The 18,149-nt window shown below is 40.9% G+C and overlaps 1 protein-coding gene across 1 annotated transcript; it reads right to left on the bottom strand.

Annotated features, from left to right (window-relative positions):
* Positions 1-4,461: 4,461 nt before the first annotated feature.
* Positions 4,462-17,386, bottom strand: LOC145412828 (sulfotransferase 1C4-like). The gene is made up of 4 exons (XM_080282622.1): positions 17,310-17,386; positions 15,035-15,236; positions 6,346-6,472; positions 4,462-4,496 (listed from the first exon to the last, which is right to left on the bottom strand). The coding sequence occupies exons 1-4, from the start codon at positions 17,384-17,386 to the stop codon at positions 4,462-4,464; spliced, it is 441 nt and encodes a 146-aa protein (XP_080138748.1).
* Positions 17,387-18,149: the final 763 nt, after the last annotated feature.

Here is an 18,149-nt window from a genome sequence, read left to right as displayed (position 1 = left end):
CTTCTTCAAAGCAAACAACATCCTTGCAGCTGTGTGGAACCATAATGGAGAAGTAAGTCTCTTGTCAACGGTTCACCGCCCCCTGATGAACCATACTGATTCCGTTGATTACCGGAGTGAGAACAGGCGTCACATTTGGAAACCTGAGTGTGTCATGGACTATAACGTAAACATGCGCCTGGTTGACCAGTCAGACTCCATGATATCGACGGTAGAGTGTGCCAGGACCACGATGAAGTGGTATAAGAAACTGCTCTTTCACTTGCTAGACATCACTGCTTTGAATTGCCACCACCTTCATGCCATGACAACAGCAGTTCAGGAAACCTTTGAAGGGTTTGTGAGGGAGCTCAGAAGAGAGATGTTTGCACGGTATGCTGTTGAAAGGCCCCAACATCGCACCCGCACTGCCCCTATTGCCCAAACTCCCCTGAGAATATCCGGCCGCCATTTCCCCACTCCTATCCCTCCCCAGCAAAACAGACCTATGCCCCAACGCAGTTGTCACGTGTGTAGCAATTCCCGGGTGAGACTCACCACACAGAGGAAGGACACCCGTTATGAGTGCGTGGAGTGTGACGTGGGTCTCTGTATTCACCCATGTTTCAGCGAATATCACACCTTGATGCAATTCTAATATGGTGTGAATGCGATTGGACGCTGAAACTATGAAGTAAATGCAACAAACAAACGCTCAGTGAAATTATCAGTCATGTTGATCTGAAAATATTAGTATAAAGTGCATACGGGTATAACATAAGTGCAAAAATTGTAAGTGTATAAATATGTTGTAAGTGGAAACATACCTAGCGAGGGTTTTATGATGCGATATTCTGTCGCTCAGTGCAATAAATAAGGCCCATAAATATGTAAATATTATTATGGGAAATGCAAACGGGTATAATATAAGTTGAAATTATTGTAAGTGCTGATATCTATTCTAAGTCAAAATATTCCTAGCGTGTCTATAGAGATGCGATATCCTGACGCTCAGTTGAATGAATAAGGGCCGTAATTATGAAAATAGAAGCCAAGAAGTGGGAAAGTGTGTGATATATGTGAAGAATTTGTATGTAAGTGTTTGAGTATTATGTTGGTCGAAACATTCATTGCGAGGGTATTTTCATGCGATATTCTGACGCTCACTTGAATAAATAATGCCAGTAACTATGTATAGTGCAGTATAGGGGTGTAAACGTGTGTAATGTAAGTGGGAAAGTATAACTGGAGTGAAAAAATAAAGTAGATGATGAAACACGAGTGTTTGAGATTGTGCTTGCTACGTGAATGTGCGCTAGCATTTCGCTAAATGCCCTCGTAATGAATGTAAATAATTGAAAACATTTACAGTGGTGGAGGAAAGGTTCTATGTAAAGGAAAAAATAATAGGAAAGTGATAAAACAATTGGGTATGTTGAAATACGAGTCACAGCGAGTATGCTTAGTAAGCCGATGTGCGCTAAACTTATGCTGCATGTCATCATAATGAATGAAAACATCTGAAAACACTTACAAACAGTAAAAATAGGTAAAATGTCAATGAAAGAGAAGTATACAAGTAGAAAAAATATGTTGACTGATACAAGAAACTTAGCATACAGCATGTTTCCACTCGGACCTAACTCGCTATGCTCGCGCGATGGTACAATGCTTATTTTTCGTATATATGTGTGTGAAATCCATTATATTGCTACTCTTATTGTTTATTAGTTCAAATTCAATAAATATAGAGGTGTTGTTTGTTGTTTCTACCAATATTTCCTACCATAGAAAACGTGAGCGCCTCACACATCAATGATAGAATACGATACCTGGCGCGGGGGACCTCACCTGTTCCGACCACTTATGGACCACAGTAAGCCGTTTCTTGGTGGTTTTCCTTTGTTTCTCAAACAAAGCGGAAGTTTTAGCCAAAATAATTTTTTCCAAAATAGCTCGGGACTGGGGGATGTCAGAGGTGCAGAAAACCTCGGGACGTGACGAGTTAACCATATCCAAGTAGATATGAATGTCGTATTGTTCAGGGCTGAACCTTGGCAATTGGATGTGAGGTTTGGCTGCCATTGTGCAATGTTTCCCTTTTTGTTCCTCCATGCTTTAATTGGATCCAGAACCACCGCTTGCCACCAGTGTTATGCTGGGTGTTTTTAGTCTGACTTCTCATCCTAAAAATGCTTGCGGCTGAGCGGGGTCTCCTTTCTATACCGGAAGTAAAGCACTCACAAAGGAACAGGGCATAAAAACTCAGCAGTATACCTTAGCACATCTATTGTCTTAATTCGAACTCCTTAAAATACAAAAACAAAGATACACTGGATATAGAATGGACAAGGTGACAGAGTTGTTATTACAGGCATAATGTGCCCACAAGCACAGTAATGATGTCGGGGGCATAATACGATCACATCAACATACATAGATATTACAGATCACTAGGGCACAATGTAGGTGTTGGAGCTAAGGCACAATTGTCATTTAATATGCTCGACAGGATAAACTATATGTGGGTGGAGTGAAGTGCCTGGTTGGTCAGTATTACTATACACATTACATGGGCGCACTGTCTGTACCCGAGTCGTGGCACACAGGAATGTCACTTAGCCATGGCAACACTGTTTACTGGTTCTGTCTTTACTGGCGGGTCTTTGGTTAATCTCGGGGCGCCACTGATACGTCTCCCTGGTTCCGTAGGGCTTGGGTATAGTCACAGTACTTTGGTATATCACATTCGCCTCGCTATTCATGTTCACTGACCATAGGTTTCTGGCCTTGTGTTTATATGCACTGATCGTCATTTTCTAGTATATTATTACTGTTTCACTGTCACATTCACTACTGTCACATTCACTTAGTTCCTAACATGACTTGAGAGGTGGGAGACGTCGTCACTAGGCCACTTTATTCCTGGGGTTAGCGGAGGTGGCGCCCGGGCGTGGGAGGGGGGCCCCTCGGGAGAGCTCTCCTGCAGGAGACAATGCACAGCTCTTGGGAGCGTCACTGCCCAGGTGTCCTTCGTAGCTGGGGTGCGGGGAGGCCCTTCCGTCTGGGGGCCTTGACCTGATAGGTGGCCCTCGGGACTGGGGCCAAACAGTTTCAGGAGTCAGGCCTGCCGCCTCTTACTCCGGGCGGAGGGCCAACGGGGAGTGAGGCCTGAGCGGTCCCGACTTGGGGTCTGCTGGCTGGCCCTGGGAGGCCTGGTGCTGCGGTCGCCTACAGAGAGGGGCGCCATCAGGAACAGACTGCAGCACCTCTTCTGCAGGGCGTCCGTCAGGGGCCAGCGTCATCCAGGGGCCGGCTGCAGGGCAGGAACAGGACCTCGCCACCACTCCTGGAGCAGCAACATCTCTGGGGAACCACACCTGGAGGGAGAGAACAAAGGGCATCCCACGCAGCTGAGAGGTAGTGACCCGGCCATGCAAGGGACTTTCCCCTCCGGGAAATCCCTCGAGACTGCAGAAGAAGGGAGTACGGTTGCTGCTTCTTCCCCAACACATATGGTGGCCGTTGTTGTGGTTCCACAGTCTCTAAGGGCAGCAGCAGAAGGACGTACTGTGGCTGTTCCTTCCCCAGTATATACAGTGGCTGTTACCGTGGTGCTGCTCCCAAAGGAGGAAGAGGCAGATGAGGGATGTACAGTGGTGTTTCCCTCCCCGTCACGTACGGTGGCCATTGTCACGGCTCTGCCTGCCCAATGGGAAGTAGCTGAGGGGTGTGCGGTGGCTGCTCCCTCCCTGGTACATACAGTGGCCGTTACCGTGGAGCTACTCCTGTATGAGGAGGAGAAGGTGGATGAGGGATGTACGGTGGCTGTTCCCTCCCTGATGAGGGATGTAAGGTGGCTGTTCCCTCCCTGACACGTACAGTGGCCATTGTTGCGGTTCCACTCCTCCTGCCTTTGCCAGTCAGTGTGTGCTCAATAGCTAGCACACCGAGGCAGTCTCCAGATGTGGCTGTAGCTGAGAGGCGTATGGTGGCCGCTCCATCCCTGGTACGTATGGTGGCCGTTACCGCGGCGCAACAGGGGGAAGCAACTGAGGAGCGTACGGTGGCCGCTCCCTCCCCGGTACGTACGGTGGCCGCTCCCTCCCCGATACGTACGGTGGCCGTTACCGCGGTGTTGCTTGGGACTGTATCTGAAGCAGTCCCATCCCGATCCTGGTGAGGGCTGCTCCGTCCGTGAGGTTGTCTCTCATTCCTGCGTTGTCACAGTTGGGTAGGTTGAGGGGAAGAGGGGCTCAATGTACGGGCTCCCCGGCGCCCTTCTCGCTCTGGGTCAGTCTTTCACTGACCTGGCCCGCCATGGTGTCCTCCTGCGGTGGGGGTGGGGCTGCGGCTCTGCAGCGGGGTGGGGGGTGGCGGGGTGGGGGACCCATCGGTGGAGGCGCGTATTTTACAAATATACTATAGCTAGGGCGTAACAAAAGTGTACAGGGCTACATCGAATAGAGTTAAGATGAATGCTCATATTGAAGGTACTCGTGTGGTTGAACACAGACCTGAGAATTGAGAGAACAAAAGAGGTAAAGTCTGACTCGCCCACAATTCGCAGATAATCTTATGTGATCATATTATTAGCTCTTAAAACGAAATGCTTATCAACTGAGATTAAAATGATAAGGCAATGTCAATGTATGAAGAGAATTTGCAGTGTTTCTTCTTTGCTTAAAAAAAGAACAATTACACTTTGCGTTGTACAGAATAATGTATTCCACTATATGTACTTATCATCACAGTACAGTTCTCAAATGTAATAAGACTTTTCTCTCCCCTGAAAGTTGGCGAAAAGTTATCATCCCTAGTAAGTTGATCACTGAGCTAAATAACGAAACAGGGATGTGATTCTTCTAAATCTTGAAGTAACGGTTGATTCTCTGCCTTAACTTAGAATTAAGTTAGAATTGTTTTTCGAAGAACTAGAGACTTGACATTGTATAAACCTCCTTACGTTCAATAACTTCCCTCGTAACCAAGAAATCTATCGCAATTATGTCTGAAACCTGATCCCAGGCTACTACAAATTTCACATATTCCTAATATTTTATATATAATGATAATTGGGTTCTTTGTAAGCTCCCACAAAGTATACGACACAGTGTTCCACATTGTTGCACATTAAATAATTAGAAACTTCATATGGAGGACTAGTAGGGGCAAAGGGTCTGAAGGGGTGTAGGGGGGGAGACCTCCCAAACCCCATGGATAACACCTCTTCTAATCCATCCATCCAAGGAACGCTTTTAAAAATGTATTTCTTGTTATCATCTTATGATTTTATTTCAGGATAGGAGAGATTGTTGGAACAGGACGAGTTATATGCATCCTAATTAAACCCCTTCAGTCAGCGAGTCTCTTCTGAAGATAACTAATATCGTCCAATAGAAGCAAGGGTAAATTAGAGAGCACGTCACCCTGACGGAGACAAGGGTAAATTAGAGAGCACGTCACCCTGACGGAGGCAAGGGTAAATTAGAGAGCACGTCACCCTGACGGAGGCAAGGGTAAATTAGAGAGCACGTCACCCTGACGGAGGCAAGGGTAAATCAGAGAGCACGTTACCGTGATAGATGCAGGGAAAAATTAGAGAACACGTCACCCTGATAGACGCAGAGACAAATTAGCGAGCATGTCACCTAGAATCAAGGGTAAAATAGACAGCATGTCACCTTGATAGATGACAAGGTAAATTAGAGAGCACGTCACCTAGAATCAAGGGTAAAATAGACAGCATGTCACCTTGATAGATGACAAGGTAAATTAGCGAGCACGTCACCTAGAATCAAGGGTAAAATAGACAGCATGTCACCTTGATAGATGACAAGGTAAATTAGAGAGCACGTCACCTTGATAGAAGCAGAGACAAATTAGACAGCATGTCACCCCGATAGAAGCAAAGATAAATTAGAGAGTATGTCACCCAGCTAGAAGACAAGGTAAATTAGAGAACATGTCATTTGTAGTTAAGGAGTGCTATAACCAATACACCAGTCCTGTATGAGACAGCGCTAGCATGTATTCAATGTGGACGGTGGGTGTTAGCGCCGAAGTGGTGACATGTAGGGGTGTATGATATGTAGGAGGACTACTGGGCCTTGGGAGCAGACTGTGAAGCCTATGCCCAGAGTCGAGGATATATATATATATATATATATATATATATATATATATATATATATATATATATATATATATATATATATAATCTCCGTACTATGATCTGTGTACTCTATCTCTGTACTGTAATCTGTGTACTATAATCTCTGTACACTAATCACTAATGTAATTTGTACTCTAATATCAGTATTATATTCTCTGTACTATATTCTTTGTACTATATTCTCTACTTACTGTTGCCTTTCATAATTTCCCTGGTAAACTTCTCGAGTGATCCTTGATAATTTGCACTCCTGGTCACACGTATGTAGTGGTAGAAGGATACCATCATGTCCTTGGGGTTCCTGGCTACGTAGACTACCTGAAACATCATCTTCATTATCATTATTATAATTATCATCATCATCATCATCATTATCATCACTTATCATCATCAATAATCATAATTATCATCATCATCAGTCATCATCAATCCATCATTATCATCATCATCATCGTCTTCGTCCTTCTCTTCCCTTTCTTGTGCCCACGTCATTGTTATTATTAAAACTTTCCACATCCCTGTGGGAAGTTTTCTTGCTTTTGTCAATATTGTTAAGAAGCGAGATTTGCCAGTTAGGTAGCCGAGATTTTTTTCGACGTTTCCAGATATTTACTGCGGCTAGTTCCGGTACGAGTCCGTTGCCAGTTTGCCTGCTGTTTGTGAGCGTAGTTATTTCGTAAGTTGTGCATTAATTTTTGTGCTCTTTTTCTCTGTAATGTTTTATTTAAGTGATTACTTGTAAAATTATGTGCTTTAAGTTCGTATGGTAAATGATTTAGAGTTTTATGTAATGTAAGAAAACTCTGGTATGTTTTGATATCTCCGAGTTGGTAACTGTTGTTCTCGTAGAATGTAGAAGTTTCTCGAATAATGTAAGCTTTTATAAAGCTAGGGTAGAGACTATTACGAGTTCAGTCGGTTTTGGTTCAGTTTGAGTGTAGTGCATTGTCAGTGAAGGTTGCATATTTTTGGTACTTGTGAAAACAGTGGAAAACAGTAACGTGTTATTGAAGTTTGTACATCATCGGTACTTGTGAAAAACTGTGAAGTGTTATCATGCATTAAGTGTAACTGCAATTAGTAGTGTGTACAGCTCCAGTGCTTTTGAGAATAGTGAAGTGAAGTTGAAAGCATTAAGTGTAACCATTTGGAAAATAAAGACAGTGAAGTTAAGAAGCCAGTATGTACTTTCACCTCAGCTGATCTTGTGTGCTGTACACCTGAAGGCTGACCATAGGAAAAACAATTCACTGGGCAACGTCCTTCCTATACTGTACTACTGCTGTTGGAGCCTGTGGCAGTGTTTGGCGGGGACATAACGTTATTATTCTAGGGAAGATCTAAGTTCCTGTCATTCGCATACTGTTTGAGTTACAGCCTTCATTTTTTTTACCATATTATAGTACTGATTGGCCGCTTCATCTGATCTAATATCATTCTGATCCTTCCAGCAGAACCCATATAGGATCAGAAAAAAAAAGTGAACCTGAAACTCAAGAACCACTTAAGGGGTTGAAATTTTTAATGGCATATCCATGGGACACGGCCAGATCGCAGAGCTTAGTATATTCCACATTGGATCATTATATATTCTGTGAGATAGCCTATGGACCAAACTTTTGACTACCTTGGAAGACAGAAATTTCTTGATTTTACATGAAAGAATAAAACTACAACCACCAAACTTGGTGGACTTATAGATCTTGATGACCTAAGGTGATATGTACTTGATCAGTGACCTTGACCACAAGATCCCTTTAAAGCGCGGATTTTTGTAGATAATGTCTGAGGGAAGTTTTTCTTTATTAAAATTTTCCTTGGACAATTTTACGGTGTTCTATTTCGTCTTCTTCTCAATATTATTATTATTATTATTATTATTATTATTATTGTTGTTGTTGTTGTTGTTGTTGCTGTTGTTCTTGGCTTCATCATCATCACTGTCATCATCATTGTTTTCATTACACCCTCACGATCAGGTGTATATTATTGCTCGGTGTGTGTGTGTGTGTGTGTGTGTGTGTGTGTGTGTGTGTGTGTGTTCTTACCTAATTGTATCTTTACAGGAATGAGTCAAGCTCGTACTGTCCCGTGTCTTAAACCATATTTATCGTACATATCCTTAAATTTGTGAATTGTTTTCGCACACACTATTTCATTTGGTAGTGCATTCCACTGATCAATTGCTCTGTTTGGGAAACTGAATTTCCTTACGTCTTTATCATCTCTCCTTATGCAGTTTTTTGCAGTGTCCTCTTGCTGATGCTTCTCCATAGGTCAAGTGATCATTTATGTCTATTTTCTCCTTCCCTGATATGCATTTTATATAGCATTATCAAGTCACCTCTTTTCCTTCTCTCCTGTAGTGTTGGTAGATTCAGTTTATTTAGTATTTCTTCGTAGCTTAGATCCCTTAAGCTTGGTATCCATTTGTAGCGGCCCTTTGAACTTTTTAAATCTTGTCTTTGTGTTTTTTGAGATGAGGACTCCAGACTACTGATGCATACTCCAGGGTTGGTCTGATGAATGATGTTATTATCCTTCTTAGCATGTCTTCATTTATGTATGTGAATGCTATTCTCATATTTGCAAGCAATGTATACATGTTCCGTACCTTCTCACTGATGTGGTCAGCCGGAGATAATCTGTTATTGATAATCACACCTAGGTCTTTCTCTCTTTCTGATGTGTGTAGGGTTTTTTTTCCTAACATATAATCCCAATCAGGTCTTTTTCCACTTTTACCAGATTTGATTACATGACACTTATCCACAATGAATTCCATTTGCCATGTATTACTCCATTCATGAAGTTTATTTAATTCTTCTTGTAGCTCTTTACAAGAGTCTGTGTTAGTAATTCTCCTTTGGATTTTTGCATCATCTGCAAACATATTTAGATAGCTTTCATTTCCAGTGTTACTGTCTATATCATTTATATACATGAAAAACATGATTGGTGCCAGCACTGAGCCCTGTGGTACTCCACTAGTCACTTCTTTACATGATGAGTAGTTTCCCCTTAGTACTGTTCTCATTTCTCTTTTTATGAGAAAATCTTGCATCCAACAAAACTGTTTTCCTCGAATTCCTCCTTGATGGTACAGTTTCCATAAAAGTCTTTGGTGTGGTACAGTGTCAAATGCTTTCTTGAAATCTAAATAGATACTGTCCACCCATCCTTCTCTTTCCTGTATTGTGTCTGTTACTCTGTCATAGTAGCTCAACAGATTAGTAACACATGATTTTCCTTTTCTGAAACCAAACTGTCTTTCTGTTATCATGTTGTGTTCTAGATGATTTAACCAAGCTTTTCTTATAAGCTTTTTTAATACCTTGCTTACAACACTGGTCAGTGATACTGGTCGGTAGTTAAGTGGATTTTGTCTATTCCCTTTCTTGAACAGGGGACTTTATTTGCTTTCTTCCAAATATCAGGTAGTTTACCTTGACTCAAGGATTTCTTGAAAGTTAAAAATAATGGTTTACTTAACTCCTTTGCACATTCTCGTAACACCCAACATGAAATTTCATCAGGACCATTTGCTTTTCCTCTGTCTAATTTACTTAACTCCTCCTGTATTACTTTTTCTGATATTTGTATATATGGTAGTATGTATGGGCATGCATGTTCCACATAGTCCCTCTCAAAAATTTTTTCTTCTGTAAAAACTGATTGGAAATTCTTATTTAATGCTTCACAAATATCTTTCTCTTGTGTATAGGTGATTCCCCCGTCCGTAATGGATTGTATTTTATCTTTTACTCTGGTTTTGCTTCTGGTGTAGGTGTAAAATAGCTTCGGTTGATCACTACTTTTATTTATGATATCCTCCTCAAATTGTTTTTGGGTTTCCCTCCTTATTCTTGTATAATCGTTTCTTACCTGTTTGTAATTATTATATGCCCTTTCACTATTGTGTCTTCTGTATCTATTCCACAACAAATCTCTTCTTTCTTTTAAGTTTTTACATTCTGTATTGAACCATTTCTTTATTTTCTCTTCTGCTTCTTTGTGCTGTGGGATGTATTTCTGGACTCCTATTTCATAAAATTCACAGAATTTTTTATATACAACATTTAAATCTTGTCCTCTAAGCTCATTTTCCCAATCAACTTCTAAGAAATACTTCTTTAGGTCATGATAATTTCTTTTTTTATAGTTTAGGCTCTTTTTGTAACTTTCGTTGCTGTTAACTGTCACATGCTATCCTGAAGTTGGAGTTTTAGTATTGCATGGTCGCTTTTGCCGAGTGGAGGGTGATATATTAAACTGTCAATATCATTTTCTTGCCTAGTAAATATGAGATCTAGCATTGAAGGTACATCGAGTCCTCTTTTTCTGGTGGTTTCCCTCACATGTTGCATTAGGAAAAACTCTTGCACGAGATCCAGGAGCGTTTGGTTCCAACAGCTTTCTTGGCTTATTGTATCTAGAGTATTCCAATTTATATTTGTATTAAAATCTCCAGTTAGTGTAATTCTTTCGATTTCTCTTCCATTTTATGTAGTAATGCTCTTAAACTCTGAATTGTACTCTCTGCCAGGTCCTCAGATTCGTCTCTTTCCCATGTGTTTGATCTGGGTGGCATGAACAAATTGGCTACAATTACTTTCCCTTCAGATGTGTTGATCTCTACTGCAATCAGTTCTACTTGTGAGGGTATATCTAGTTCTATTTCTTTGACTTTTAGATTTTTCTTAGTTAATATTATAATTCCTCCTCCTTTTTTAAAGTTTCTATCTCTTCTCCATATATTATATTCCTCTAAGTTTAGGATGTCATTTGATATCCTTGGTGTTAATTTTGTTTCAGTTAGGCATAATATATGTGGTTCATTTTCTCTGGCATAATCATTCATCTCTAATAATTTAGATACCATTCCATCCACATTTGAGTACATCAACTTAATCATCTTGTTCATATACTTGTCATGACATGGTTCTACTACCGTCCTCCTTTTTATTCCCTTCTGTTTATGTACTACTTTCGTACCTACAATCCTATTACTTTGTAAAAACAAAATGTATTCTTCTCTTCTGATCTTCCCTCATTTTTTGTTTTTGCTTCCTCCCTCTTCTCTTTCAGTAATTCCAGTTCCTCTTGTGTTAGGCATCTTTTTATCCATACATTCTTGAACTCCTCTTTTTCCATAAGATTCTTTGCATTTTTTAGTATCTCCTCCACGGTATTTACACTCTGGAAGGTTACCTTTAGAGGTCTTGACTTGCTTTTCTCGTACTTCCCTAACCTTTTGCGTTCCTCTATGTCTTTACTACAGATTTCCTCTGATACTTCTTTCAATAAGCTCATTACATTTGCCATCTCCTTTTTGTCTCTTGAGATCTTGTTTTTTACTTCTTCCTCATCTATACCGGTGATTACTATAGATTTGTTGATATCTACTGAAACTCTGACTAACTTTGGATTGTTTTGGATTATTCTTTTCATTTCCTTTTTAATGCTTTTTTCTTCCACCCTTGTTTCTAAGTCTTTCTTTACTTTCACCATTTCAGCATACATGGTTTCCACATCATTTTTGTAGCTTTGCACAGGTTCATTCACCTGTGTTATCTTCTCCTCATTATCACTGCTCTGGTCAATCAGACTGCTTACTTGCCTAATTGTCTCAGTATCATTTTTAAACTCTTCCATAATACTCTCTTGGTTGACTACTGTACTTGTCATTTCATTCATTTTCCTACTAAGTGTACTCACTTCCACTGTTAGTTCACATATGGTTGTGTCTTTCTTGTTGATCTCCTTTCCTAGTTTTTCTATTTCTTCCCTTTGCAAGTGCATCTGCTTCTGTGTGTGTGTGTGTGTGTGTGTGTGTGTGTGTGTGAGTGAATGGTATAATTCTATCAATTTTTATTTTATCTGAACATAATTTAGTGCGGTGGTTGAGGTTAACCCGTCACGTCCCGACCACTTTCGCACATCCAACACCCCCCAGTCCCGACCGTTTTTGGATTTTTTTTTTTTTTTTTTTTGGCTAAAACCTCCGCTTTTGGTGAGAAACATCGAAAATTCACAGAGAAATCGCTCACCTGAGGTTTAAAATACTCGATACAGGTATGAGTACCTCCTTACCTTACAGGGTTTTCTATCAGGCTGGCTGCAAAGAAAACAAGTTCTATGGGAGGATAACTATTCCACACCACTCCTAAATGGTATTTATTTATTTGGTACGAATTTATATGTAGTATGAGAGTATATTGGTTTTCAAACAGTTATATAGGCATTATAAGCATTGTTTCACTCACTAACTCATCACCATTCCTGACCTTCTTTTGCCACATTACCTGATCATCATTTCTGACTGTTTCTTCCTCTAATGCTATGTAAACTTTGTCCTCCACATTGTCATCGATTGGGGAATCACTCTGGCCCTGAATGTCTTTATTGGCCAGGTCATTGGTAACAGGTGAATTGCCGAGACAATGGCGTGCGGGGAGGAGGGAGGTTATGTGGTGTAAGGCAATGTCCCTGCTTGGCATCTTGTAGAAGAATAGAGGAAGGTGTCCCGTGTATACGTACGAAAAATCATGCGCAAAAATTGAAAATTGTGCAAATTAGGGACCTTGCAATTGCAAAACGTACCAGTACGTCGATGGGACTGGGAAATGCAAAATGTTGCAATGTGCCCATACGTCGACGGGACGTCTCAGGTTAACCCCTCCCTGGCCACTGACGTTGAATGACGTTTAGCCGATAAATGGCCGCCTTCATTGCTTGAGCGCAGCCTGTAAAAAACTGCAAAAATTTTTGGGAAGTGCATGAACATTCTGAACTTCTTCACACTGACCTACACTACATTCCCATACACCCCATCAAGCAGTTCAGAGCCTGCTGCTGTGATGAGTGGATTTTCGATTTTTTCGCTCCTGGCCATGCCTAAACAAGCACAACTACACCCATTATCTCGGCCCAGGCAGAACGTATCATATTTGTCCTCTGTCACAAAACACACACAACCACCTGTTTACGATTATGAAGTAATATAGGCACATATGAAAAAGACATGATGATAATAAGTGAAAAATACATTTTTGTCTTGGTATCTTTCCCTATTTGCTCAGGTTTGCTGTAATGATTTGGATCATTTGATGCAGTACAACTTGTAGAAAACTATGAAAACCTTCGAGAGCTGAACGAAAATTTGGGACATGAGACTGACCTTGACTTCACCCTCTCACTCATCATTTGTCAGTTCACCACCTGCTGTTGTGACGTGTGGATGTACGATTTTTTCGCTCGTGGCCATGCCTAAAAACACATAGTTACACCCATCATATCGACCCAGACAGAAAATACAATCTTTTTCCTCCCATGCAAAACATACACAACCACCCTGATTACGAGACAGCAATATATATTGCGAAAATAACAAGGTAAAATGATAAAGATGAACGTAAAATGATAAAGATGAACATGTTATGACGGAAAAAATACGTTTTCCCCATCTGTAAACGTATTTATTTCTTCTTTGTATCTGTATTAGTAATAATTAGACTTATTCTTGGTTCTGAAACTGCATTTCGATTCTATTTTTAGCCATGCTCGTGGTGTGGGAGCTAGAAGTTGCAACTCAACTTCCGTATTGCTAATCGGATCTGACCCTCCACCTTATTCTCCCGTGGCAGAGTCTAGCCTTGGAGGACGTGCAGTTTTCTCATTTAGGACTGAAAATTCAACTCTTTCGCTCCCTTTTCCAAGCATGGGCACAACGATAACGTAAAAAATAACTCGAAACTACCATAAATATATTTTATATCAAAAAGGTGAAAATGTATTCATAACATTTTTTTTCCAGCCATTCCTAACAGATTATGTACTAAAATCATTCGATATCATCATATCTCATATATGCACAAGATTTCAGCACCATTCGTATTGTTTTGGGAGGTAAAAAAAAATAACAACACCTGCCCAGTTGCGTTGTGGCAGTCCCATGGGCAGCAATATCGGTTGCCGATATTTCTGCAACTTCCACGCTTCATTGCAAGCAATAAAATGCGTCTTGGAAGCTGGGATTTGCACTGTTAGGTGCATCTGGACTTTCTCTTCAATATGGCAAGGAAAAAAAATCAGTTATCGAAACCTCTAAAAATGGCCCCGGCGTTGGCCTGGGGTGCACGGAAAATTCCGGGCCTTCGACCACAGAGGGGTTAAGCAGTGGTGCCGACCTGTTGCTTTGTAGACCAGTAGTACAAAGGCCAAAGACAAAGAGCAAGGTCAAGTTATAAGTTTCAGTCCAATAAAGCTAATGTTGTTGGATGGACTGAGACAGGCAGAAATGAAATAATTATATTTTAAGAACAATAAAGTTAGTCACAGAATAGTCATATATCCGAACCTAACCTGACCTAACATAGCCCGACTCTATTACTCAAACTTTTTATTCAATTTCTACCGAACTTGGTGGAATGATTAAGGGTCATCCAAGAATGAAATGATTTTATTTTGAGAACAACAGGCCATACGGAAAGGAAAGAGGGGAAGGTCAACGCAGACAAGTTAGATACGACTTGGCGAGAAGGTTGAGGGTTAGGGAAAAAAAAAAAATTCGATTTTCAAGAATAATCAGTAATCGGTCAGGGTGACAAGGCACGGTCAAAATTTTGGACTGAAGGGTGCAGGTGTGTTTACTCTCTGTGCTCTTCTTAACACCTCACCCTTGGCGACTTATGCATATTACACATTCACGTTCCCTTGTATGTTATCCGTATTGTTTATAGTTCCACAGAATTTGCGTCATTAATATAGATGACAGTTCGGTGTAATGTGAAGAATATAAATGGTTAACAGTGAGACCCCTTCACTTATTTGCATCTCTCTCTCTCTCTCTCTCTCTCTCTCTCTCTCTCTCTTCCCAACCTTGCATTTCTTGAGCAGATCCTTGTTGTGCAGCTCCAGAGGGAAGTGCGATTTAATGACTCTTGGCGAGGGCTGACTCTTCATTATCTGGAGCACCATACCGTCCTCCTTTTTCTTGCCAGGACAGACTCTGCTGAATTTCTCTGCTATCGAATTCATGTCCGTTTTGGCTAGTTCGTAGTTGTCGAAGACTATATCAAAACTGGAATTACAAAGGTGTAGGTTAAAGTGAGGGCAGCATGATGGTGAAGTGCAGGGATTAAGGCATCTGACTATAGACAGACAGTTCGATGGACATGTTAGCGAAAGGGTTCCTATGACTCACCTCCTTGTGAAAATAGCTTTGACTCAGTTGCAAGTGCTGGCTGAATGATGTACATTTTTTTTTTATTGTGCAAAGAAGAAGGAACCAAAGGTCAAAAGCCCATAAGATTTTTCTTATGCTAGGAAAAAGGAACCAAAAGCCACGAGCCCGCAAAACTGTTCCTTCCAAGAGAAGAACAAAATACAAGAGAGGGCCAAATTCAAGATCCGATCATTTCGAGATGCCTGAACACACTGCGTTTGAAAGACTGGAGATCATAGGAAGCAGGAAATACAGACAGAGGTAGACAGTTTCAGAGTTGACCTGTTGCATAAATGAAGGACTGGGAGTAACAGTTAACTCTAGCATTGGAGAGTTGGACAGAAAAGGGATGAGAGTTTGCTGCTTGACGGGTGCTACACGCCCGTCATAGAGGTGGAGGAATGCATGCAGACAGTTCAGAGGAGCAGTGACCATTGAAGTAGCAATAGAAAAGAGATAAAGATGCAACAGTGCAGCGAACAGACAGAGGTTGAAGGGAGTCAGTAAGAGGAGGAGAGTTAATGAGATGAAAAGCATTTGAATCCACCCTATTGAGTAGAGCTGTATGTGGAGAACCTTCCCACACATGCGAGTTGTACTTCATACAAGGGCGCATAATACCCATGTATATAGAGTCAACAATTGTGCAGGGGTAAAAAAGGAATGGAGTCGGCTCAGCACACCTAATCTCTTGGATGCAGATTTTACAAGAGATGTAATATGATCTTTCCAAGATAAGTCCTGAGTGAATGAAACCCCAAGCATGTTCAAGGATGATACAGGATTAAGATGAGTATTATTAAACATTAGTGGGTACACCTGTGGAAGATTTTGTTGGGATGATAGGTGTAAGAACTGAGTCTTTAATGCATTAAAAACAACAAGATTATTTTTACCCCAGTCAGAGATACGAGCCAAGTCAGACATTAGGTGTGCCATAGCCTCAACCCTTGTTTGTTGAAGTAACTGTTGAGATGGACGTTGCGGGAACCAAATGGAAAGGTGAAGGGTGGAGTCATCAGCGTACGAGTGGATAGGGTTAGATGGACAGCTTAGAAAATCATTGATGAATAAAAGGAAGAGAGTTGGTTATAGGACAGAGCCCTGAGGAACACCACTGTTGATAGATCTAGGAGAAGAACGATGGCCATCTACAACAGCGGCCATAGAACGACCAGAAAGGAAGCTACAGATGACGGCACAAACAGAAGGATAGAAACCATATGAGGGCAGTTTGGAACCAAAGACCTATGCCAGACTCGATCGAAAGCCTTTGAGATGTCAAGTGCAATGGCAAAGCTTTCTCCAAAGTCCCGAAAGGAGGATGACCAGGAGTCTGAAAGGTAGGTTAGAAGATCGCCAGTGGAGCGTCCCTGACGGAACCCATACTGACGATCAGGAAGAAAGTTGTGATAGGAAAGATGCTATCTAACCTTCCTTAAGAATAGACTCAAAAACTTTTGAGACACAGGATGTTATTGCAATTGGACGATAGTTAGAGGGTTGGGAATGGTCAGCCTTCTTTGGGACTGGCTGAATGAGAGCAAACTTCCAGCAAGAAGGAAAGGTACAAGTTGATAGACAAAGGCGAAAGAGTTTGCCTTGGCAGGGTGCAAGCACAGAAGCACAGTTCTTGAGAACAACAGGAGGGACTCCATCAGGCCCATATGCCTTGTTAGTATTGAGGCCTGTGATGGCAGAAAATACATCAGCTGAAGAAATTTTAATGTCAGCCATGAGGAAGTCAGAGGGGGGAAGTGTAGGAGGAACAACACCGGAATCGTCTAAGGTGGAATTGGAGGAGAAAGTCTGAGCAAAGAGATCTGCTTTATCAGTAGAAGAGATAGCTACAGAACCATTAGTTTGTTCACACACACACACACACACACACACACACACACACACACGCACACCTCGCTAGATAATTACCCAACATCCAGTGAGCGGACCCACAGCGGCTCCTTCATCTCCTCGTTATTGGGATCCAGATCCGGGTTCCTTAACATGACCCAAAGAATTTCCTGCATCCACGTTGTGCCGCTTCTGGGGAACGTAATGATGAACACGTCGTCTGGCCGGAGCTGGAAAATCATCACCACCACCATCATCATCATCATCATCATCATCATTATCATCATCATTATCATCATCATCATCATCATCATCATTAATAATATAAAATTTACTGTCATCATCATCACCATCATCACCGTTATTAATAATAATACAAACTTTACTGTCATCATCATCATTATTAATAATATAAGCTTTACCGTCATCATCATCATCATCATCATTAATAATAATATAACTTTACTGTTATCATCATCATCATCAACATCATCATTAATAATATAAACATTACTGTCATCATCATCATCATCATCATTCATAATATAAACTTTATTGTCATCATCATCATCATCATTCATAATATAAATTTTATTATCATCATCATCATGATTATCACCATTAATAATATAAACTTTATTACCATCGTCACCATCACATCATCATCTGTCATCAGAGTCATCATCATAATTAATAATATAAACTTCACTATCATCATCATCATCTTCATCATCATTATCGTCAGCAAATTTGTCATTATCTTCAGTTTATTATTACCGTTACCATTTCCATCATCGTCATTAGTTACTCATCGTCCTTAACATTATTCTCAACTATAATAATCCTCCTCATCTATATTCGTATCAGTATTATCGTTGTGTAAGGGCAACTGGATCATGGAAAATAAGTCGCTAAAGA

This window comes from Coenobita brevimanus, chromosome 12 (genome assembly GCF_032717465.1).
Source record: "Coenobita brevimanus isolate Jiangsu-jjx chromosome 12, ASM3271746v2, whole genome shotgun sequence".
Lineage (NCBI taxonomy): Eukaryota > Metazoa > Arthropoda > Malacostraca > Decapoda > Coenobitidae > Coenobita > Coenobita brevimanus.
Note: the sequence above shows the minus strand (reverse complement) of the source record. Positions and strands in the feature narration are given on the sequence as shown.